The sequence below is a fragment of the Typopeltis vanoorti genome, chromosome 23, assembly GCF_054136105.1.
Source record: "Typopeltis vanoorti isolate ZY-2024b chromosome 23, IOZ_Tvanoo_1.0, whole genome shotgun sequence".
Lineage (NCBI taxonomy): Eukaryota > Metazoa > Arthropoda > Arachnida > Uropygi > Thelyphonidae > Typopeltis > Typopeltis vanoorti.
Genome location: NC_143571.1, coordinates 2,856,170 through 2,881,549, shown reverse-complemented (window position 1 = coordinate 2,881,549; position 25,380 = coordinate 2,856,170). Strand labels below are relative to the sequence as shown.

Genomic DNA, 25,380 nt, shown 5'->3' with positions numbered 1-25,380 from the left:
AAGCCCTTGGGATGTTCTTATAATTTTAGCAATGTTCACCATCACTCCCATATCACTCATCTCCTCTATCTCCCCCAAAATTTCTCCATCAGTTGTATACTCTGCATCCAAACCTTGCCTACCAAATTTCAAGACCTTGCACTTTGCAACATTAAATTGATAGCTCCACTCATTTGTCCTTCACATAGTGTATTCAGATCCTCTTGCAAAGCTACAATATCTGCTCTACTTCTGACAGCTCTTCCCAACTTTGCGTCATTAGCAAACAGCTGCACATCTCCAGTTAAGACAGTCCCAATGTCATTAACGTACAAGTTAAACTATAATGGTCCCAAAACAGATCCCTGTGGCACTCCATTGGTTGTTGGAGGTATCTGCTGATACCTCCAACAACCAATTAGCTATCCAATTTATTGGTCTGTTATCTAATCACATCTGGTTCAGTTTAGCTATGAGCTTGTCATGTGGCAGTCTTTCAAAGACCTTTGAAAAATCCAAGTATGCTGCCATATATGTATCTTTTTTATCGAGTGAGTTTGTTGTAATATATAAGAGGTGGTTCTGCTTATCACTAAACATTACTACTAGTTTTTTAATAATTATAATTGTTTGTTTAATGCATTTATTTTTTATAATGATTTAACACTCAGCTCACTACCTGTGACATCACATGAATTGCACCTAACTTGAAATATTCTGTTTCTCTGCTTTAAGTGATATCTGTTAAATAAATTCATTATATCCTCATATTTTTCTTCTATCAAGGTCTTTCATGCAAAATTCTCATTATGGATTTGCATCCAGTTTTCTGGCAAGCAGAGGGATGTATATCTTATACATCCCCTGTCAAAGATGATCATAATCTAAAGCTTGAAAGGTGGCAGAGGATGATGGATGTTGTCAGTGGGCACTGTGCTTTGTATATATGTAATCAAATTTTGACTTTTCTTGGGTACTTAAAACATCCCTGCTGTGCCATTTAATTAAATATAAATTTTGATTATCATCATCATCAAATTCATGATGTACCCTCGGGGATGTACAGGATAATTATGATAGTACAACATGAAAAAATTACACCATTAACAACTTCCGATCAAAAATTTTCTTCCAAATTAATGTTATCTGTCAAGACTCCAATGTTATCAGATCTTATTTTCTGCCTTTTAAGGTGCTTTTTGCTGTCTACATCTTGGTCTTCCTCTGGGTCTTTTTCTTTGCAAAACAAAAAGATTAACAAAACAAAGAACACTGGTTTTGTTAATCTTTCCTCTCCCATTCTGTTCAAGTGACCATGCCATCTGAGATTAGCTCTACTATAGGATATTAGGAAAGTACTGGCAAGTACTTTCCTAATATCCTCATTTTTAATGCGATCCTGCCATTTATGCCATCTGTTCACTCACTAATCTTTCTCAGAACTCTCATGTCAGAGGTCTCCAGTCTTTGATCAAGTGTTTTATTTCTAACCCAGCTCTCAGGTCCATAAAGTAAAGGTTTGAACACCATCTTTTATACAGCTAATTTAGTTTTGGCTAATTTCTTTCTCATTATCATCAAATTCCTGAATATATATCCTCCTTGAGGATATATATTCAGGAATTTGATAATGGATATAATAGTACTACATGAAAAAACTAACTTCCTATCTACAATTTTCCTCCAAATCAGTCTGTTACCTGTCAAGACTGCAATATTATCATATCTTATATTTCTATCTTCTGAGGCACTTTTCACTGTATCAGTCCATCTATATCTTGGTCTTCCTCTGGGTCTTTTTCCTACCAACCTGGCATAGAACACTTGTTTTGCTAATCTTTCCTCTCCCATTCTGTTTAAGTGACCATACCACCTGAGATTAGCTCTGCCTAACACATTCCTGGATGCTAACAATGTCAAGTTGTTCTTTCCTAATATCCTCGTTTTTAATATGATATTGCCATTGATGCCATCTGTTCATACCCCTAATCTTTCTCAGGACTTGCATATCTGCGGTCTTTAGTCTTTGGTCAAGTGTTTTATTTCTGACCCAGCTCTCAGATCCATAAGTTAAAATTGGCTTGAATACTGTCTTGTATAGCTAATTTAGTGTTTTGGCTAATTTCTCTCTTATTCCATATAAATTTATTCAATTGACTTCCTACCATACCAGCTTTGTTGATTCTGTTGTCTATTTCCATATTTAATTTACCATCTTTACTAAAAATCGTGCCTAAGTAGCTGAAATGTTTTACTTGTTCCATAGGTTCTCCGTTAACAATGCAGTTGCTATTTTCAATATTTCTGCATATTTTCATTGTCTTTGTCTTGCTATTGCTGATTTTCTTACTAAATTTATTACAACAGTTATTCAGTTTATTCAGGGAATCTTGCAGACCTGTAGCTGATTTATTTAGAAGTATAACATTATCCGCACAGAGCTGAGATTAACATCTTCAATTTTGATGTCAGTTTTAATACCACTATCCTTCATAATATGATCCATATAGATAATGAATAACAGAGGGGATAGTGTACATCCTTGTCTGACACCAGTTTTAACATTAAACCACCTTCCTGTACTTCCTTCAATTCTAACAGCTGAATCACAACTCAAATGAAGACTAATATTGCTTGATATAATGCCCCATTGACACCATATAACTGTAGCGTATTGAATAGCTTCTCTCTTGGCACCTTGTCATATGCCTTTTCCAGATCTACGAAACTTAAATCTTTGTTATATTCCCATGATTTCTCAACTCTCTATCATAAAGTAAAAATCTGATCCTGACAGCTTCTGTTTGACCTGAATTCAGCTTGTTTTTCACCAAGCTTCTCTTCCACAATCCTTCTCAACCATTTCTCAAGTATACTTGCATATATCTTACCAGGACACTCAGTAGAGAAATACCTCTGTAATTCTCACATTCAGTTTTATTTCCGTTTTTATATATGGGTACTATGAGAGCTCTATTCCAATCATCTGGAATTTGTCCCTTTGTTCAGGCCTTCTGAACTATGCAGTGCAGCCACTGTAAGACATTTATACCTCCATACTTGAGCATTTCTGGTCGAATATCATCTACTTCTGCTGCCTTTCCACATTTCAGTCTTTTGATGGCTTTTTCTACTTCAAGTATGGATATGTATTCCTGACTGCATGCCTGGTCAGTGGTTTTTACCACTGTGCTGTCATCACTGCTTGTTTCATTTAGCAATTTTTTTTCTTGTTTTTTTTTTCTTTCTTATTCCATATAAATTTATTCAGCTCACTTCCTTTCACAATCTTGCAAACATGTATTGGATTTACTCAGAAGTATAATATTTATCTGCACAAAATAAAGAATTAATATCAGATTTAATACCACTTTCCTTCATAATGTGATCAATATAAATAATGAATATCAGTGAAATAATGTGCACACTTATCACGCCTGATAAGTGTGCACATTATCTTTTGCACACATCTTTTGCACACACGTACAAAAGATGGTTTATCTTAAACCATCTTTTGTACCGCCTTCAAGTCTAACTGCTGACTTACAGCTTAAATAGAGACTGTGTTGCTTTAATAATATCCCATTTACACCATATAACCATAGCGTTTTGAAGATCTTTCCTCTTGGCAACTTGTCATATGCCTCTTCTAGATGAACAAAATTTTAATGCAAAACTTCGTTACATCCCCACGATTTTTTTCTATTCATTTCAAAGTGAAAATCTGATCCTGACAACCACTGTTTGGCCTGAATACAGCTTGTTCTTCACTAAACTTCCCTTCCACAATTTTTCTTAGCCATTTCTCAAGTATACTTGCATAAATATTACCAGGAACATCAGTAGGGAAGTACATCTGTAATTTTTGCATTGTTTTATTTCCATTTTTATAGAGGAGTATTATGAAAGCTCTGCACTAGTCATCTGGAATTTGACCCTTTGACCAGGCCTTCTGAATTATGTAAAGCAACTACTGTAAAACTTATCTCCATATTTGAGCATTTCTGGTTGAACTTCATCTACTCCAGCTGCCTTTTTGCATGTCATGTTTTTTATTACTTTTCCTTGCTTCAGGTATGAATATATATTCCTGATCACATTCTTGTTGGAAGTTTTCTACCATCTTGCTGACACTACTTGTTTCATTTAGTTCTCTTTCAAAGTACCGTATTTGGCTGCGCTTAATATGCACCAGCCTATAAGACATGCCCCCTTTTTTGAACACATTTTTTAGGAAAAAAACTTTATCACTGAATATTATAATGAATTTACAGTATTTCAAGTGTAAAGTAATAAGTAAGCCTACTTTCAACAAATATGTAATCTAACTAGGAAAGAGTACCCACCTTTTAATCTACTACTTCGTCAAAACCCAGTAATTCATCTCCAGGGCTAAATGAAGAGACACTTGAAACCTCTTCTAAATCAGAATTTGAGTCGTCATACAACAAATTGTCCTCTGTACCATCCAGTGCATTACTAATGCCACACTTCTTAAATGATTTATCCACTGTCTCAGTTTTCACAGCATCCCATGAAGCTTTGACCAACTGACAGACTTGCGAAATGCTAGGCCTCTTCCTGATGGCATAACCTCAAAATCTGAAGACTGCATCTAGCTGTTCCAATTCTTAATAAATCTCTTAAGTGGTTTATTAATACAGACATCTAAAGGTTGAGTTTATTTTTAACATCTTCTGTTCTGTGAGAATGAAACTGATCCCATACTAGCAGGGCAGGCTTCTTCAACAAGGGTGCCTGGACCAAATTTTACTATCCATAACTTCATTCCTCCTCCATCTATCCAGCCTTTTGCGTGAACATGTACAAACACTCCTTTAAGCAGTTTTTCTTTGGGTAGCATCCTCCTTTTTAAAAATCAATAGTGACGGCAATTTTGTCCCATCAGCACAGCAGGATAAAACAACTGTGTAGCGAGTTTTTTCGTGCCCCGAAGTTTTAACAGTAACACCTTTTGTACCCTTGGAATCTACAGTTTTGTTTGAGGCACATCAAAAGTCGGCGGAACCTCGTCCATGTTTCCTATTTGCGCCAGTTCAAAATTTTCTCGTTTCCTTGCGTTAATGATGAATCGATGAAATTCAATAATTTTTTCTTCATATTCAGCTGTCATCTGTTGTGATATTTTTGTTTTAGTCTGCATACATAGCTGGTTTCTCTTCATGAATCTTGAACACCATGATGTTGATCCACTAAAGTTGGCGATCCCTCTGTTAGTCGCTATCGCTTTTGCTTGATGAATAATCATTTTTGTAGACACTGAAAGTCCCGCTTTTCTGTGGTCTAAAATTCAGTTCTACCTCAAGTTCTGGCTGTTTTGCAGTTCCACTTCGTAGGTTATGTTTACTGTAAGTTGCTTTTTTTTAAATCCTCTTCCTGATTCCGCTAAGTTCTTTTCATTTTCTCAGTTGGGAATGGTCTGAAATGTCTCTCTGCAGAACTGTTTCCATGTTCTTTAGCATACACAATCACAAGTAGCTTGTATGCTTGTAGCTTGTAGCACTGGAGACCTTTTTCAGCCATAATTTGCCAAGAAATTTAGAAAAAATTAAAATGCAGAAATTTATCACGACAACCGCGACAACATTCGCATCCATGGAATTCTATGTAACTGGAATGTTCTCCCACATCGCAAGGAAGCGAGAAAGAAATCGCATTACTTGGAACAGAGAAAATTTCCAGAAATGAAAGTAATAAAAAACTGAGTATTGGCGTATAAGACGCACCCTGTTTTTCAGACCTATTTTCAAAGAAAAAAGTGCGTCTTATATGCTGGCAAATACAGTAATTACTCTAGACTAGTTGGTCTTAACCTTTTTAGTGATCAGCACCCCCTTGAATCTAAAAATAAGTTCTTTCACCCCCTTGAAAAAAATTGAAAAATAAATAAATTATCTATTGCAAGATAATTTATTTATTGAAAATTAAACACACACATTTACATACATATTGTTTTATACATATACATAAAGCATTGTTTTTATGTGCAAAAGTGATGAAAATCCCATTTCACACAGGTAGGTGGAAAGGTAGACAAATGGTAAAAGTGTCTGCAATGCATCAGTTAGAATAGAACCTTATCCACAGCTGGCTTTTGCCAGCTGTGGATAAGGTTCTATTCTAACTGTGTACACCAGAATTGTTCTAAGTCCAGTTTTACAAATTCCATTTGAATAAGTGCATTGGCTCATATTTCAATAAGATCGTCTTTTATTAAATAGCTGTCATTCATCAAATCTGGGTCAAAATTTAGAAACTTCTCTCGCACCCCTGGAAATGCTTTCTCACACCCCAGGTTAAGAACCACTGCTCTAGACATCTTTATCTTCAGTTTTCATGTCACCTTTATTATCTGTGATTCCTTTTACAGTATTCTTTCCTCTGTGTCTAAACTTTTTTCAATAGCCTCCAGAATAATTTACTACCTTCCTGATATTTATTTTCTACATTCTTACCAGAAGAATGTAGAAGAATCAACTTAAATTAACTATTTTCTACATTCTTACCAAAGTCTTCCTGTGACTTATGTTTAGCTAGCTTTATAGTTTTTTGTTTCCTTACATTTTTCTCTCTATTCTCTAAGAGTGCAAACTAACTTATTTGCCATGGTCTTTTGATATGCTTTCTTCTTTTCCTAGACTGCCTCTTTTACTTCCTGAGTCTACCTTGGAATTCTGATTGTTCTATCCTTACAGACAACCTCACCACATGCCTCTCTGGCTTGAATCGGTGTTTTCTTCAGGGTTTGCCACTGAAACTCCTAGGTTTAGTTCTTGTTTTCAAACTTTCTAATTTTTAAATATCAAAGTATTAAATATCATTTGATAATTATTTGAATATGTACTTTTTTTTTTAGTATCCTATACGTTACGATACATTTGACAGCATTTCTCTTACAATACCAACACATCACTGGGTGAGTATGCAGTATATACAGTACTATGATGATTTATTTTAAAATGTTCTTGTTAAAGATGTTCTGTTATTTTTAAAATGTATTAAATTTATATAGAATTTGGTCAGAAATTTTGTATATTTATGGTAATTCCACCCAAGAAGACCTAGCACATTAGACTTTTAGAAATGCACAGTAGACTAATACTGTTGGCAGAGTAAAATAAAAAATATAAAAAAATAGTAATCTATTGTATTGAACTAAACATGGTACTTTTTTGTGTCACCTCTAGGAATCCAGTAAACCTTTATATTATACTGGGGGATGAAAATCATCATCTGCCTAAAATATAAATGGAATTATAACAATATAGATAAACCTTCATTTATCTGACAGGCTGGAAAACCAGTTTTCCTGAAATGCTCAGAAACACAGCCTACAGTTATCAACTTATCTAATGTAGTTTTAAGTTATTACCACTATTATCTGGTTTATACTCTTAAGAAGTGGATCTCACATACAGTCCACTCTCACTTCAGAAGATATAGAGATTTCAGGAGGAATTATTATAGCAGATAGTTTTCTAAAAGGAGACCCAACAGCACAGTGGTAATGTAACACAATAACTATGTTATTACTAGTTTACAGTCAGCTAATTGGTCTGTTATTTGTCAGGTTTCTGATTTCATTTCTTATTTTCCTGTTTTAAGTACACAGATATTATCTAAGAAAAAACAAAAGTTTGAAAACAAGAACCAAACCCGGAGATTCATTATCAGACCTTGAAGAAAACATCGAGTGATTCAGCCACATAGGTTTGTGTGATGAGGTCATCTGCAAGGATAGAAAAATCAGAACTCCATGGTGGATTCGAGAAGTTACAGTGTTGGATTCTGAATGAGGAGAATTGGAAATTATTAATACTTCATTCAGAGTCCAACACAATCTGCCATTCCCTTAGCCAAATTTGCTCATCAGACTAATAATCTCTTATTAATAGTATGCTATTCATATGATTTCTTTCAAGTTATGTGTTTATTAATATTTATTTGTTAGTTTATCATTTTGATATGAAGTGCAGTTGTAAAAACTGTTTATTAAATATCGCTTGTATATTATGAAATTAATATTACTAAAACAGAGATAAAAACTGTAAAATATGCAATCTTATTATGCTATTAGTAAAATGTAATGTATCCAAGTATTTTTTCAAAATAAGACTTGATTGGTTGTTGTGAGAAATTATGTTAATTTTAGCTGGCAAGTGCCTTAACATGAGTTAACTGTACAGTATGCAAGAAGCTAGTTCGGTATCAACAAAACGAGTTAGAACCACATTTTGGTGGGAAAGGGGAGTGGGATGGCATGAGCAAGACATGAAAAAAGAAGAAGAGAGTAGAAAGCAAGGAGAAATAACCTGGGGTTGAACGGAGTAGGAAGGACTGGGAACCACTCTATATTTTGGCTTAACTTTCTTCGAGCTCTTATTCTTTTATAAATTCCTATCTCCTTGCAGAAGGATAGTGTTGGACGAAAGTATTATTGTGTATTAAATATCACTTGTATATTATTTCATAATATACAAGTGATATTTAATACACAGTTTTTACAACTGCACTTCATATCAAAATAATAAATGAACAAATAAATATTAATAAACATAACTTGAAAGAAATCATATGAATAGCATACTATTAATAAGAGATTATTAGTCTGATGAGCAAATTTGGCTAAGGGAATGGCAGATTATGTTGGACTCTGAATGAAGTATTAATAATTTGCAATTCTCCTCATTCAGAATCCAACAAAGGCTTACTTTTCCTCTGAAAAATTTTTCACACAGGTCATTCCTGAAGAGGATTCAGGCTTCTAATTTTTTTCTCTAGGTCTCAAATTATATCTCGTCTGGACAAAACTTGATTCCTTATTAAGATTTGTGCATTTATTCTCATCTACTTGTTCGTTTGAATCTTGACTACCCTTATTATCGAAGTCAGCATGTCTTCTATATCTGTAGTGTGGATATGTCTCCTCAGAATAAAATTCTTGTTCTCCGTCGCTATTACTGCATCTTGGTTGTTTTGTACTATTTGTGTCCTTTCTGCAATTACTTATTCTATGATAATTCTTCCTTTTTTCCCCACGCTGTCTCCAGTGAATCCCCTAGGCAGACTAATTGATCGGGTCTGTTTTTTTCTTTCCCTTTCTCTTCTTGTTTTATTTGATCTAGTATGTAGACAAGTGCTTTGGCAAAATTAATTCCAATTGTTAGTTGATCTGCAGTGTCAACTTTTATTTCAGGTTTGGATACTTGTTCTTGTAATGCTATGTCTGCATTGAGTTGAGCTTCAGGCTGATTCAGTTTATCAGAGTCTGCACTACTATTATGCTCAATTAGCTTATTTGTAGGTGATTGCACTTTACTTGGAGGTTGTACTTCATTTGATTTACTAAACCTTTCTGTCAGTCGCTTCCTTCCAATATAAGCAGGCATATTGTTGTTTCTAACACTTCTATTCATCAGGGATATCTCACCCTTGGAAAAATCACATGAAAAGTGATACCTTTCCATAAAGTTAGTTCCTAAGATGATTTGAGAATCTGAGTTAGGTGTTGAAAGAATAACCAGTAAATCCTGCCAGAACACTTAGTCTAAAATTTGACAGATAAATTCTTGCACGAACTTTCTCATATGCTACAAAGTTAGTGTGAGAGAGTAGTAATTCTCACTGGTTTCCTTAATTGAGCAATGTCTTTCCACAATCTATGCCTTATGTGTAGGAAGTAATCTCTACTAATAGTTGAAGCATTACAGCCTGTGTCTAACAAAATATTACACTGAAATCCTTGGATATTTCCTCTAATCTTCATTATTGACTCATTCAGTTTAAAGGTGTTTTGATAATTACTGCACTTTTTTGTGAGGAATATGCGCAGAATTTGAATCCCATCTGTTGTTTGAGTATGTTCCCCTAACATAGGAACAATTTCTGGCAATATGCCCAGTTTTGTAGCATTGAAAACACTTGGGAGGATCCCTATGATTTGAGAGGTATTATCTCTTTACCTGAGGTTGAGAGGCAATGGGCATCTGTTGATCGATCCCTCTAATCCTTGCATCACCTTATCCAGATTTGCTAACATAGGCCGATTTTGTTTTTGCTTTTTGTTTTTGTTTTTGCATCTCGTTGATCCTATCTGTTGTGGGGTTGTGGTTCTCTTGAGAATTTAAAGTGATGGCTTCAAGTTGTTTCACTACTTCATCAAGGCGATCTATTACTGGTTGCTGCAATCTCTTTACCTCATGGTGAACTAGGGTTTGTACTTCCACCATTAATTTCTTCTTGTTGGATTGATCTTCACTCTCAGATATGTGGTTAAGATTTATAGAATTTTCCCCAATACTTTTCTTCCTTCCCTTCTCTTTTTTGTTCTCTTTTCCAGTTTCGATTAAGTTTAGGGAACAATCAGCCCTTTCTATGATATTCACATGGCCTATATTGGATGAGGGACAAAAGTCTCCTATCATTTGTTCTCTTTCCTTCACAGCTTTAAGACATTCCTCCAATGTGGTAATTCTCTTCTTGTAGGCTGTCTCTCTTAATTCTGGTCTAACGCCTTGGCAAAATTGTTGGAATATTGCCCAATCTAAATGAGGTTTATCTACATTGGACACATTTAAACTATTGGAGAGTGTTAACATACGATTATAAAAGTGGTAACACTTTCCTTATCTTTATGTGTGATCTGTAGTTTTCAGAAGTTTGGACCAATACTTCTCAGTTTAGAAAATTGTGATATCAAGGCATCTTTAAATTTTTGGTACTCTGTTTCCTTAAGTATGGGAGAAGAATTCAGAAATGTCTTTGCCTTACCAATTAATTTACTTTGTAGCAATATTAATAATTAAAAATCAGTTCAATTTGCTACTTCTCTAAGTTTTTCCACAAAAGAAAAAAAAAGATAGCACTTCATCTGATTCCTCTCCTGAAAATTGAGGAAATACCTGCTGGGGGTTTACAGTTTGAAGGAACTCACTCTCCTCTATTCCCATGCTTGATGCAAGAGCCATATTGGATTATCAGTTACTACTTTAATTCTCACAACTTAAATTTTAAAACTATTCGAAATACAATTCTTTGCCTCATTTGTTCCACAACCACCGTGATTCACTTAATTTTTCTACTAATGTTTTAAGAATTAATTTCTCTTAAGCTATATATAAAAAAACTTAATCTCTTAATCAGTACTAGTGAATCAACATCCTGTCGACTGTGCCATTTTGTTGGATCCTACATTCTACTCCGATGTATATTCTAACTGTTGACTGATTCCACATTCAAACACAGAGAAAATTTAATTTTAACTGCGCCACTATGTTCTAATTTGCATAAGCAACGTTGTGAAATTCTCCTTATTATATATAGGGTTCAATTCAAACTGTTTTAATCAGCGGTGCAATGAAAGAAATTAGGCAAACACAAGATTCAACTCAAAATTATTTAATGCTTTAACACATAAATTTACATTAAAACAAGGATTTCTAGTAGGGATAATACAATTAAGAATGAATAAGTTCTCATTAAGACATTAGTAATTTACTCAGCTGAGTATATCATTTACGATTAGAATTTATGCATATAAATTCCACTCTTCTTATCATCAAGATTCCAAACACAATTTTACTCTAAACAAAGCTATCGTTCAATGCACTTTAAATATTGATTCAGTTTAACTATTCAGAATAATCACAAAGCACAAGTCATCAGACATTCTTTCAGCAACTTTAAAGTTTATCAATCTAACACAATAGTTCTCAGAAAGTTCAGTCTCGATTTTACATTGCGTTCTCACGTAACAGGCTCCACTGTATCACACATTCAAATTATGAATTATTGATCCAGAGATACTTCATCTATTACTTTACGAGGAAATGCTTCACTATATCACACATTCAATCTTGACTCTTAATTTCAGCAATATGAACTATATCATGTTCTCCAGAAACAAACTTCGCTACTTCACATGAGGCATAGAAAAGATATCTTTACCAGTATAAACAGTATAGCTTCCTCATTATCGAGAATCCTAGAAACACTCCTTGGTTCTTGAATACTTTCACTTTGAGAGTACACAAATATTATAGAATCCTGGGTTTCAGTAACTGATTAGTTAACTCGGGAGAATTTATCTTCTTGCTCGTAATTGTCTAACCTTCAATATTTCATACTCATTCTTATTATCCTTTTGTCCAATGCTATCTTTCTGCGAGACGATAGGAATTTATAAAGGAATATGAGCTCGAAGAAAGTTAAGTCAAAATAGAGAGCGGTTTCCCGTCCTTCCTACTCCGTTCAAACCCCAGGTTATTTCTCTTTGCTTTCTACTGTGTTCTTCTTTTTCATGTCTTGCACATGACATCCTACTCTCCTTTCCTGTCAAAATCTGGTTCTCACTGATTTTGTTGATACCGAACTGGCATCTTGCTTACTGTACAGTAACTCGTTAAGGCACGCACTGGCTAAAAATAACATAATTTCTCACAACAACCAATCAAGTCTTATTTTGAAGAATTACTTGATACATTACATTTTACTAATAACATAAAAAGATTACATATTTTACAGTTTTTATCTCTGTTTTAGTAATATTAATTTCATAATAATAAGCGATATTTAATACACAGTTTTCACAACTTCACTTCATCTCAAAATGATAAACTAACAAATAAATATCAATAAACACATAACTTGAAAGAAATCATATGAATAGCATTCTATTAACAAGAGATTATTAGTCTGATGAGCTAATTTGGCTTAGGGAATGGCAGATTATGTTGTACTCTGAATGAAGTATTAATAATTTCCAATTCTCATCATTCAGAATCCAACAATGGGCATTCAAGAAAAGAAAGCATATTGAAAGTTCCTCTTAAGTAACTTAGCATATGCTTTAAGAGAATACAGGTGAAAATGCAATAATGCAAAACAATGTGTAAAACTAGTTAAACAAGTCATGGAAAGACTTTTGAAAAAAAGTATCAGGAAGGTAACAAAATATTCTAGGGGCTAGAGTACTAGAAAAGGAATCAGAAATGCTCAAGATGACATGAAAACTGTAGATAAAAATATTCTGGATGTCTAGAGTAATCACTTTAAAACATCATCAAATTCCTGCCATGTACCCTCAAGGTATTGTACAGGATATGATACTACTACATGAAAAATTTACATCATTACTAACTTCCTATCTACAATTTTCCTCCAAATCAGTCTGTTACTTGTCAAGGCTCCAACATTATCAGATCTTATATTTCTATCGTCTAAGGCACTTTGTACCGTATCAATCCACCTATATCTTGGTCTTCCTCTGGGTCGTTTTCCTGCCAACTTGGCAGAGAACACTTGTTTTGCTAATCTTTCCTCGCCTATCTGTTTAAGTGACCATACCACCTGAGATTAGCTCTGTTAGCGCATTCCTAGATGCTGACAATATCAAGTTCTTTTCTAACATCCTCGTTTTTAATATGATATTGCCATTGATGCCGTCTGTTCACGCCTATAATCTTTTTCAGGACTTTCATATCTGTGGTCTCTAGTCTTTGGTCAAGTGTTTTACTTCTGCCCAGCTCTCAGATGCATTAGTTAAAATTGGTATAATCACTGTCTTGTAAACAGCTAATTTAGTGTTCTGACTAATTTCTCTCTTATTCCATATGAATTTATTCAATTGACTTCCTACCATACCAGCTTTGTTGATTCTGTTGTCTATTTCCATATTTAATTCACCATCTTCACTAAAAATCGTGCCTATTTAGCTGAAATGTTTTACTTGTTCCACAGGTTCTCCATTCACAACGCAGTTGACATTTTCAAAGATTCTGCCTATATTCAATGTCTTTGTCTTTTTATTGCTAACCTTCATACCATATCTATTACAACAGTTATTCAATTTAGTCAGGGAAACTTGTAGCGGATTTATTTAGAAGTATAACATCATCCGCCTAAAGCAAAGAACTGACATTAACATCTCCAATTTTGATATCATGTTTAATACCACTTTCCTTCATAATCTGATCCATATAGATAATGTATAACACAGAGGATAATGTACATCCTTGTCTGACATTAAACCATCTTCCTGTACTTTCTTCAATTCTAACTGCTGACTTACAACTCAAATACAGACTAAGTATTGCTTGATATAATGCTCCATTGACACCATATAACTGTAGCGTATTGAATAGCTTCTCTCTTGGCACTTTGTCATATGCCTTTTCCAGATCAACAAAACTTAAATACAGATCTTTGTTATATTCCCATAATTTTTCCACTATTGATCGTAAAGTGAAGATCTGATCCTGACAGCCTCTGTTTGGCCTGAATCCAACTTGTTCTTCACTAAGCGTTTCTTTCACAATTCTTCTCAACCGTTTCTCAAATATACTGGCATAAATCTTACCAGGAACACTCAATATGCAAATACCTCTGTAATTTTCACATTCAGTTTTATTTCTCTTTTTATATATGGGTACTATGAGAGCTCTACTCCAATCTTCGGGAATTTGCCCCTCTGTCCAGGCCTTCTGAATTATGCAGTGCAGCCACTGTAAGACTTTTATACCACCATACTTCAGCATTTCTGGTCGAATATCATCTACTCCTGCTGCCTTTCCACATTTCAAACCTTTGATGACTTTTTCTACTTTAAGTATCAATATGTATTCCTGACTGTATGCCTCTTGAGTGTTTTTTACCACTGTACTATCATGTTATATGGTGTCAATGCTTGTTTCGTTTAGCAATTTTTTGAAGTAATTACTCCATACTTAAAGGATATCTTTTTCTCCTGTTTTCATGTCATCTTTATCACCTCTAACTCCTTTTACAGCACTCTTTCCTTCATTTCTAAGCTTCTTCAATAACCTCCAAAATATTTTGCCACCTTCTTGATATTTATTTTCTATGTTCTTACCAAAGTTCTCTCATGACTTTTGTTTAGCTAGTTTTACAAGTTTTTTTACAAAGCTTTCTTACATTTGTCTCTGTATTCTCTAAGAGCACAAACTGATTTATTTGCCAGAAACTTTTGATATGCTTTCTTCTTTTCCTTCACTGCATCTTTTACTTCTTGTGTCCACCATGGAGTTCTGATTTTTCTGTCCTTGCAGTCAACCTCACCACATGTCTCTCTGGCTGAATCAATCAGGGTTTTCTCCAAGGCTTGTCACCGAATCTCCAAGGTTTGGTTCCTGTTCTCAAACTCTTTCATTTTTCCTTCAATAATCTTTGTGTATTTTGGTCTACAGTTCGCATCTGAGAGCTGCTCAACTTTTATTCGCTTTTAAGCTTTCTTACATGTCATTCTTTTCAATATGAAATTCAATTTTATCCTGCTCAAGACTAAATAGTGATCACTTCCAATTTCAAATCCTCTGTACACTCTGGTGTCCTGTACCACGGAGAAAACATCACTATCAACAATTACATAGTCAATGAGACTTTTCTTATTCCTTGCCTCTTTTCTCCATGTGAATTTGTGCACATTTTTATGTTGGAACATGGTGTTAGTGATAACCAGTGCATGTCCTGAGCAGAAATCCAACAGGTATTTGCCATTATTTTAGCTTTGCTGTTCACTTCCTACTCTGCTATTTAGATCCCCAACAAGGACCAATTATTCCTTTTTCATTGTGTCATTTGCTTTCTTTAAAAACTTCAAAAATTCATCCACTTCTACCTTAGTAGAACCTTCTGTCAGACCATAGGCACAAATAAGTCTCATTGTCCAGTTCTCCATTCTGATATTTGCCAACATCACTCTACTTGAAACTGCCTGCCATTCAAGAAGATTAGCTTCGTATTTAGTGTTGAATACTATGGCTACTCCTTCTTTTCCTTGATTGTCATTGCAAAGATCTCGACAGTTTTTGTCTTTTTTGTTTCAGTCACCCCTATTATGTTGATCTGGTATTTCATTTCTTTGCCATTCAGGCTTTTCTTATGTTGATAGTACTGATCTTTAACTCTGGTGATGTTGAGTTGGGGTGTGTTTTCAGATTTGTTCCAGTAGCTGACTTTTCGCTGTTCGCCCTGGTTCCCTGGCGAAAACAACGGGTCCTTGTTTAACTGGGCGATGACTCAGCTGGCATGAAATTTTGTCATGTTGTACCATCATTTTGTGTATTGGTTTAAGCCAATAAGAATACAATTTGGTCGGCTAAATCTCAAATTGCCAGCCCATCCTCGTTCGTTCAGTATCCATGTAGATACCCAACAGGGTGCACTACGAGAATTGATGATTGGAAATTAGGTCAGAAGCTCTGGTCGGTTCTCCCCATTCCTTTAAAGACTATGTGGTGGTCTCAGACACAGACACATCACAGTGAATCCATAGCCTCCCCGGCTTCTAAAAAACTTGGTATTATGTCATTCAAAACACTACTCCCTTAGCAGAACTCCTAGCACTTTATAAATTCCAAGTCCATTCTGTCTTAGAATACTGTTCTCACATTTGGGATGGTGCAACAAAAACCTGCTTAGAATTTCTTGATGCTCTGTTTCTGCATTACTTTATTTATGGTATTTTCATGTATTTTCCACTGAAACAACTTCTAGTCATTATACAGTTGAACTCTAAATTTATCATGTTAACTTCTCATTCTGTTATTTCATTCCATCTGTGTTCTCTGGAACAGCCTTTCCCCATACTGTTTTTTTTTTTAATCACTTGTTTACAAATAGTACTATTGTGTTTTTTGACCAGTTAAGGTTATTGTGTGTTTAAATTAAGGACCAAGGACCTACACACTTTTTTTTTTGTGAGGAAGAAGATAGCATTAAATTGTTTTCATAGATTGGCAGTTAAATTTCCTAAAGTTAGTAAGCTAAAGAATGAAAAGAAGAAAACACTTATCAACATGTTATATTACTATATATATTTTTTCCCTTGAAAATTATTTTTGTTATTCACATGTGAACTTCTGAAGTAGACTTATCATATTTGAAAATTGATTGCCAAAAGGAGAAGTATTCTAATAAATTTTTAATTCGATCTAAAGTAGCATTTGTAGAATTTTCTTAATGTAAGATAATGTTTAAAATCAGAAATTATTAGAAAAATTTAAAAAACATTTAACTGGAGTATAGTAAGTTTGTCGAGGCTCATTGAACAGATGAAATATATCTAGAAGATACACAGTATAGTAAATATCTATAATGACTTCATGTTTTATAACTATCTATGGAAAAGTCCTGGCTTCTATGGAGTACCTTAGAAAAAGTACCACATAGAAAAATACAGTATTAAAGCTCACTATTGCAAACATTGAAAGCTCCAAACCATCACAATAACAAACTGAATTTCATACTAAATGACATCACAACTCACACCCATGAATTTTCATTTGCTTTGAATACTGATGCATGTATTTTTAACTATCTACTTGTGCTATCTGCATTAATGTGAAAGAAGGTCAATATGTTTTTGAAGGGAGGCTAGCTGTGCATAATGTTTACAATGGTTGGCTGCAGAAAATCATTAGTTCAAAATAGTGCTGCTCTCTGAATAATGATGGGAAAGTTACTCCATAAAGTTTATTAACATTTTGTATTAAAACTAGAAAAAATAAAGAATGAAACATGATTTTCTCTCCTCTCCTTATATAGTAATTTCATATCTGATATTGTATTATTTCAAAAAAAAAAAAATCAAACTTTGACTTTTGTCTTAACAGAAGCTAAATCAGATTTGTATTGTGAATTAACTGTAAAGATGGATGAAAACAATTTTGTTGGCTGTAGTGGAATGAGGATGAAAAAAAAAAATTATGGAATGAGGAGGATTTTACAGTGTACACTGTAACTTGGCAAAGTAAGGGGAAAGCAAGATTAATAAATAACCACTATTTTATAGTCAATGCAATCTTCTTTTGAGGAGTGATAAATCCTTAGGAGAAAACCATAGATGAAATGGCATAATTTGACAAAACAGCACATGTAGTATTGGCAGGAAATATGCATAAAGCTTGCTGCAGAACAACATTAGAAAGTACAAATTCCAACAATAATACAAGACACATAAGAAAAAACTAAAAGTGTAGCAAATTATAAAAATCAATGTAGAATTGTTTAAATTTTTGAAATTACAGTTGTCTAAATTATTCACTTACCTGAAATCTTTATAAGAAGCTAAGTATGTACAGTCTAAATCATTAAAACCAAAAATTACTTGAAAACTTGACCAGTCAATCAGTCAACTTTATAATTATTCACCTCCAGTTATTACAGAGAGGAAAGGAACACAAGTAATGAACAGCTAGCTGGTCTGCATTAGTCAGCTTAAGGGGAGGGGAAAAGTGATTGATACAACTTTTTTAACATCAGCTTCTTAATTGGAAAAAGACCTAATGCCAAACAGCTGACACAATTAATACTGTTCTTAGAAACTGTAAATTAAAGAAATAGGTACAATATATGGTATTTATTCAATTTATAGTCCAATTAAAATTCTGAAGTTGTGTGGGTAACAGTCCCTTCCCTCTTTGTAATTTGAAATAACCAATTAATAAGTTCACTGGTTGCTGAAGTTACTTGATTTTAATGGTGCAGGCTGCTCATATTTTATTTATTATGACATTTCAGGTAAGCGATATAGTGTAACTTTTCAAAATTTAAATTTTGATTTTAGCTTTTCATTTTTATAATTTCATACTCTTCTGATTCTCTTCTTTCTTATGTGTCTCTTATTATTGTATAAATATATAACTTTCATATTGTTATTCTGTCTACTTGATGTATGATTCCTGCCATTTTAAATAAATTTAAAATTTATTACTCTTCTGTAGAAAATCATGTTGTCATGACTATAAAATTTTTTTATTATTATTTATTTATTATACTATTAAAATATTTTGTTAATAATATAATAAATTTTAAAATATTATATATTAAAATATTATACAATATTTTGTTATGGCTAACAAAATATTGTTTTCTTCCATATCTTTACAGTTGATTCATAATATGAATTTGATTTAGCTTCTGTCCATATAAAACTCAAAACAGACAATTTTTTTTTTTTTTTTTGAGATTATTGTTATTGCACGAAATCTCCAGGGAGTCAAGGAATCATCAAGGGAGGATGTACATCACCCAAACTAATTGTCATACCTTCCCTTAAACTCATTTATACCAGATGCACTCACTACCCTTAAAGTCAAACTATTCCACTCACTCATCCATTTGAGAGAAAAATCTAGCACTCATCCCTTTCTTAAACATTAACAAACTTAACTTTCATGGACGCACCTGTTCTCTCTCCAAATCTTCCATTTAATGAAAAATCATCAGATGCTACCCTATAACACCTATTCAGAAGTTAGTAGACTTCTATCATATCACACCCACCCCCCCTTCTCCTGTTAACCAGTCTGTAGTCTACATATTTATAATCTGTTATCATCATCATCAAATTTCTGACATATACTCTTAAGGGGTGTACAGGATATTATGATAGTATACTATAGGAAAAACTTACATCAGTGATAATTTCCATTCAACAGTTTTCTTCCAAATCAATCTGTTATTGTCAAGACTCCAACATTATCAGATCTTAACATTTTTATCTTCTAAGGCACTTTTCACTGTATCAATCCACCTATATATTCATGGATTGATACAGTGAAATCCTCTGGGTCTTTTTCCTGCCAATCTGGCAGAGAAACTTGAATCTTTGCTAATCTTTTCTCTCCCCATTCTAACCCACCTGAGATTAGCTCTGCTAACACATTCCTGGATGCTAACAATGTCATGTTCTTTCCTAATATCCTCATTTTCAATATGATATTGCCATTGATGCCATCAGTTCATGCCCTTAATCTTTCTCAGGACTTTCATCTATGGTCTCTAGTCTTTGGTCAAGTGTTTTATTTCTAACCCAGCCCTGAGATCCATAAGTTAAAATTACCTTAAACACTGTTGTATACAGCTAATTTAGTGTTTTGACTAATTTCTCTCTTATTCCATATAAATTTATTCAGGTGACTTCCTACCATACAAACTTTGTTGATTCTGTTGTCCATTTCCATATTTAATTTACCATCTGGGGTGCTTAAGGGTCAAAGATGTATTACTGAGAGGAGACCTCCACATAGCCTTTAAAGGAATGTGGAGAAGCGACCAAGGCTTTTGACCTAATGTCCAATCCTCACCTTCTCCTGGTGCTTTACGACAAATAGTCAAGAAAGCATGGGAATATAACAAAGATCTGTATTTAAGTTTTGTCTATTTGGAAAGACAAAGACAACGAAAATAGGCAGAATCTTTGAAAATGTCAACTGTGTTGTGAATGGAGAACCTGTGGAACAAGTAAAACATTTCAGCTACTTAGGCATGATTTTTAGTGAAGATGGTAAATTCAGTATAGAAATAGACAACAGAATCAGCAAAGCTGGTATGGTGGGAAGTCAACTGAATAAATTCATATGGAATAAGAGAGAAATTAGTCGCAACACTAAATTAGCTGTATACTAGACAGTGTTCAAACCAGGAACTTATGGATCTGAGAGCTGGGTGAGAAGTAAAACACTTGACCAAAGACTAGAGACCACAGATATGAGAGTCTTGAGAAAGATTAGAGGCGTGAACAGATGGCATCAATGGCAATATCATATTAAAAATGAGGATATTAGGAAAGAACTTGACATTGTCAGCATCCAGGAATGCGTTAGCAGAGCTAATCTCAGGTGGTATGGTCACTTAAACAGATAGGCGAGGAAAGATTAGCAAAACAAGTGTTCTCTGCCAAGTTGGCAGGAAAACGACCCAGAGTTAGAGCAAAATATAGGTGGATTGATATGGTACAAAGGGCCTTAGACGATAGAAATATAAGATCTGATAATGTTGGAGTCTTGACAAGTAACAGACTGATTTGGAGGAAAATTGTAGATAGGAAGTTAGTAATGATGTAATTTTTTCATGTAGTACTATCATATCCTGTACACCCCTTGAGGGTACATGGCAGGAATTTGATGATGATGAATTTACCATCTTCACTGAAAATTGTTGATATTTTCAATGTTTCTGCCGATTGTCTTTGTCTTGTTTTTGGTGATTTTCATACCAAATTTATTACAACAGTTATTCAGTTTAGTCAGTGAATCTTGCAGATATGCTGGATTTATTTGAAAGTATAATATCATTTGCATAAAGTAAAGAGCTGAGATTAAGATTTCCAATTGTAATATCAGGCTTAATACCACTTTCCTTCATAATGTGATCCATATGAATAATGAATAACAGATGGGATAATGTACATCCTTGTCTGACACCAGATTTAACATCAAACCATCTTCCTGTACTTCAATTCTAACTACTGACTTACAACTGAAATAAAGATTAAGTATTGCTTGTCTCTTGCTATTGCTTCTCTCTTAGCACTTTGTCATATGCCTTTTGTAGACCTACAAAACTTAAATACAGATCTTTGTTATATTCCCATGATTTTTCAACTATACATCTTAAAGTGAAAATCTGATCCTGACAGTCTCTGTTTGGCCTGAATCCAGGCTAAACAGAGACTGTCGCCAAGTTCTTTGCCAAGCTTCCTTTCCACAATCCTTCTTAAGTATACTGTACTTGCATAAATCTTACCAGAAATACTCAGTAGGGAAATACCTCTGTAATTCTCACACTTCAGTTTTATTTCCCTTTATATATATATGGTACTATGAGAGCTCTACTCCAATCATCTGAAATTTGTCCCTCTGTTCCTGGCCTTCTGAACGATTCAGTGCAGCCGTGTAAGACTTATACTTCCATACTTGAGCATTGCTGGTTGAATATCATTTACTCCTGCTGCCTTTCCACATTTCAGGCCTTTGATGGCTTTTTCTACTTCAAGTATGGATATGTATTCCTGACTTGCATGCCTGTTTTTTTTTTTTTTACCAATGAAAAATTTTAGCAATTTTTTTGAAGTAATCACTCCATACATTAATTATCTTTTTCTGCAGTTTTCATGTCACCTTTATCATCTCTAATTTCTGTGAAGCTCCATTTCTGAGCTTTTTCAATAGCCTCAAGAATATTTTGCCACCTTCCTAATATTTATTTTGTATTCTCTAAGAGCACAAGCTGACTTATTCACCAGGAACTTTCAATATACTTTCTTTTCCCTCACTGCCTCTTTAACTTCCTTTGTCAACCATGAAGTTCTGATTTTTCTATCCCAGCAGACAACCTCACCACATGCCTCTCTGGCTGAATTAATCAGGGTTTTCTTCAGTGCTTGCCACTGAATCTCCTAGGTTTGGTTCTTGTTCTCAAGCTCTTCATTTTTTCTGGAATAATGTTTGTGTATTTTAGTCTACAGTTCATGTCTATGAGCTGCTCAACCTTTATTTGTTTTAAAACTTTCATGTTATTCTTTTCAATATGAAATTCAGGTTTATTCTGCTCAACACTAAATGGTGATGACTTCCAATTTCGAATCCTCTGTACACTCTAGTGTCTGCACCAGGGATAAAACATCACTGTCAACAATAACCTTGCCTCTTCTCAGGGAGACAAGTGAATTCATTACCTGTTTAACAAGTTTGTAAATGGATCTGTTTTTATCAACTGTGGGACATGGAGTATTGGATTTGTGAATTTTTGGGGTGTGCCATAAATATAGGATGGTTTGACATAGTGGGTTTTAGTTTGATTTCTTTGAGCTAAGAAGTGACATTTTTCAATAATAATTTATGAACTGTTTCAAAAGATGAAAGTAGTGAATCTTGATCTATAATTTTTTAAGTAAAATTTACATCCTAGAAGATCTAATATTTTTTGTTGTTGATTCTTGATTTGTAATGATAATGATAGTTATTTTATTTGCTCCTTTTTTTTTAATTCTTGTGTAGGTTGTTTAAGGCAGTTTTTTTTTTTTTTTTTTTTGATATATTGCTTTTAGGCAGGTTGAATTTTGTCATGCTGCTCGCTATATCTAGGTTCTATATCATGGCCATTGTAGATCTCACATTTTAAATTCATTATAATTTCTAGTTTTGAATAGTTGACTCAGAGTGAAAGTGAAGTTTTGACCTCATTTGAAAGTGTTAACAGCAAGACCTTTGAACACTGCAAGCTGAAGACCACATTGTCAGGATTGCTTCCGTAGGTCTCTGAATGCTCAGATGGAGGATTCACTGAGCATTCACAGTGACCTTCCAGACATTACCAGGGCTACTGAATTTTAATCCCAAAGATGTTCTATGGAATTCAAATTCAGTAGCCTTGGTAATGCCTTGAAGGTCACTAGTATGTTCAGCAAACCACTCTCAAACATACCAGCTAGAATGCCACCCGGGAAGATATATGCAATATAAGGATACTGATTAGCCACAATGGATAGGTACTTTGCAGCATTTATAATACGGTCTATGATTATCAGGGTTACAAAAGGATGCTGCTATTTCCTACTGTTTTTGCTGGACCATGATTTTATCTCCCAGAGATAAACTGATTTTTAAATCACAAACTAAGTGAAATCAACCACGATACATGTACATGCAAAATAAATGCTGATTAGGATACATTGGCTCTTATCTGATAGTCTGGGAATGCACTCAACTTTGGTGATGATGGAAAGTGCAGTCTAGCTTCCTATCAATTTCCAAAAAATAAGAATTAAATAAAAAATATACTATTTATTCTCTGTCAGAAATTTAAACATGCATTTTAGGATTTATACTTAAAATGTCTTCTGCTTATAGTAGTTTGCTTAAGAACTTTCAAAAATCAGCAGGGCTATTCAAGTTCCACTTATTTGAGTATCATTTGTCAATACAAGAAATGTGTTGATAGAATTATTCACCGTGTTCGTTGCTGACATCAAGGATGGACCGAATGTGAATGCAGAAGGGACATCTTTAATGACTATTGCTTCTGCATTACTTTGTATGCCTATCATAACTTCTACAAGATTTCTGTGATTGTCTGATCAATATCAACCATGACACACACACAGTACATACGTACACTAAATATTGATTAGGAACAGTCACTTTTATGGATCTCTTTTAAAATTGCAGGAGTATCTTTGAAAGCCTTCCAGTGCTTTTCACTATCATTTTAAATGTCATCGAAAGAGCTGTCCTTCAATAAAGCGGACTATTAAAAATCCCTTTTTCATTTTCCATTATTCCTTGAAGTACTGGAAACCAACACTATTCTATTTTTACAAACCTTCATGTTCTTATAAAATCAAACTGAGTTGAGTGTGGAGTGATGGCAAGAGAACTTCTTCGAATTCACAAGGGGAGTATGTGAAATATTTTTATCTTTTGGTATTAAACTTTGTTCAACAATGACCGTCGTTTAATTAATGTCATAATGGTATTCTATAGCTTGACTATGCATGTATAAAAGCAGCAATATTTTGAGATGCCAAGCTGTATGCTCGTTAAAATTGCAATCATGTGTGATAGTACTTTTAATGGTGACTAGTTTTGGGATTAGCTATCTTATACAGAGAGATTCCTCAGGTTCTTCATACTGCAGAATAGACAGACCATCTGGAGACCATGTAGTGAACAGCTGTAATATAATGGTTTCATTTGCTTTATTGTTTTGGCTTTAATCCCAGCCAAAATCAACCTTCAAATGTCATCCTGTTTCACCATATTTATAGAAACTTTCTTATCTTACACGTAAAAAAAAATATAGAATTTTATTCAAAAACTCTGAAATATTTCATCCAACATAAACATGGACATCATCAGGAGATAGACTGGTAACTATGTTCAAAACATAAATCATAAGAACGAACATATGCCTACTAGTTCATGTCTCGATTGCAGCTCAGGTGCTTGGTTACACTATTAAAGTTCAAAGGAACATTTATGAAAGTGTGTAGATAACATTCTTCTTTCACTATGCCTTATCCCGTGTTAAACGGGCTCAGCATTCCCTTCTTTAATCTTCTTTTTCCAGATTCTCCGGTCCAGGGCATCTTCCTGACTCCATCCTTTCTCCCTAAGATCCTCTGCCACCTTATCCCTCCATCTGAGTTTGGGCCTGCCTCTTTTCCTCCTTCCCTCCACCTCCATATGCTCCACTTGTTTACCAACATACTCCTCACTCCTTCTCTCTACATGACCGAACCACCTCAGCGTGCTTACTTGTACCTTCTTACCGATCGGTCCCACCTTGATCGTCCCTCTGATGTAGTCATTCCTTATCCTGTTCTTCTTTGTCACATCACTCATCCATCTCAACATCTGCATCTCTGTCACCTCCATCTTCCTCTCCTGTGCCTTTGTTATAGGCCACATTTCTGTGCCATGGAGCATTGCCAGCCTCACCACCATCTTATACAGCTTTCCTTTCATCTTACAACTCAATCTCTTGTCGCACAGGACCCTGCTCATCTTCCTCCAGTTCATCCAGCCGCATGTTATTCGGTGCTGTATTTCCTCATCCAGGTCACTATTCCTCTCGACG

General features: G+C 34.3%; 1 protein-coding gene across 8 annotated transcripts in view; it reads left to right on the top strand.

Moving 5' to 3' along the window:
* Usp30 (ubiquitin specific protease 30) overlaps positions 1 to 25,380 on the top strand; it is a 252,115-nt gene that overhangs the window by 135,539 nt on the left and 91,196 nt on the right. For all 8 annotated transcript variants that reach the window (XR_016550340.1, XR_016550341.1, XM_090413154.1 and 5 more), the window contains one exon: positions 6,857 to 6,916. Coding sequence is in view for 6 of the 8 variants with exons in the window: in XM_090413154.1 (XP_090269280.1) it covers positions 6,857 to 6,916 (60 nt within the window). In the remaining 2 variants the exon portion in view is untranslated. The remainder of the gene's footprint in view (positions 1 to 6,856; positions 6,917 to 25,380) is intronic.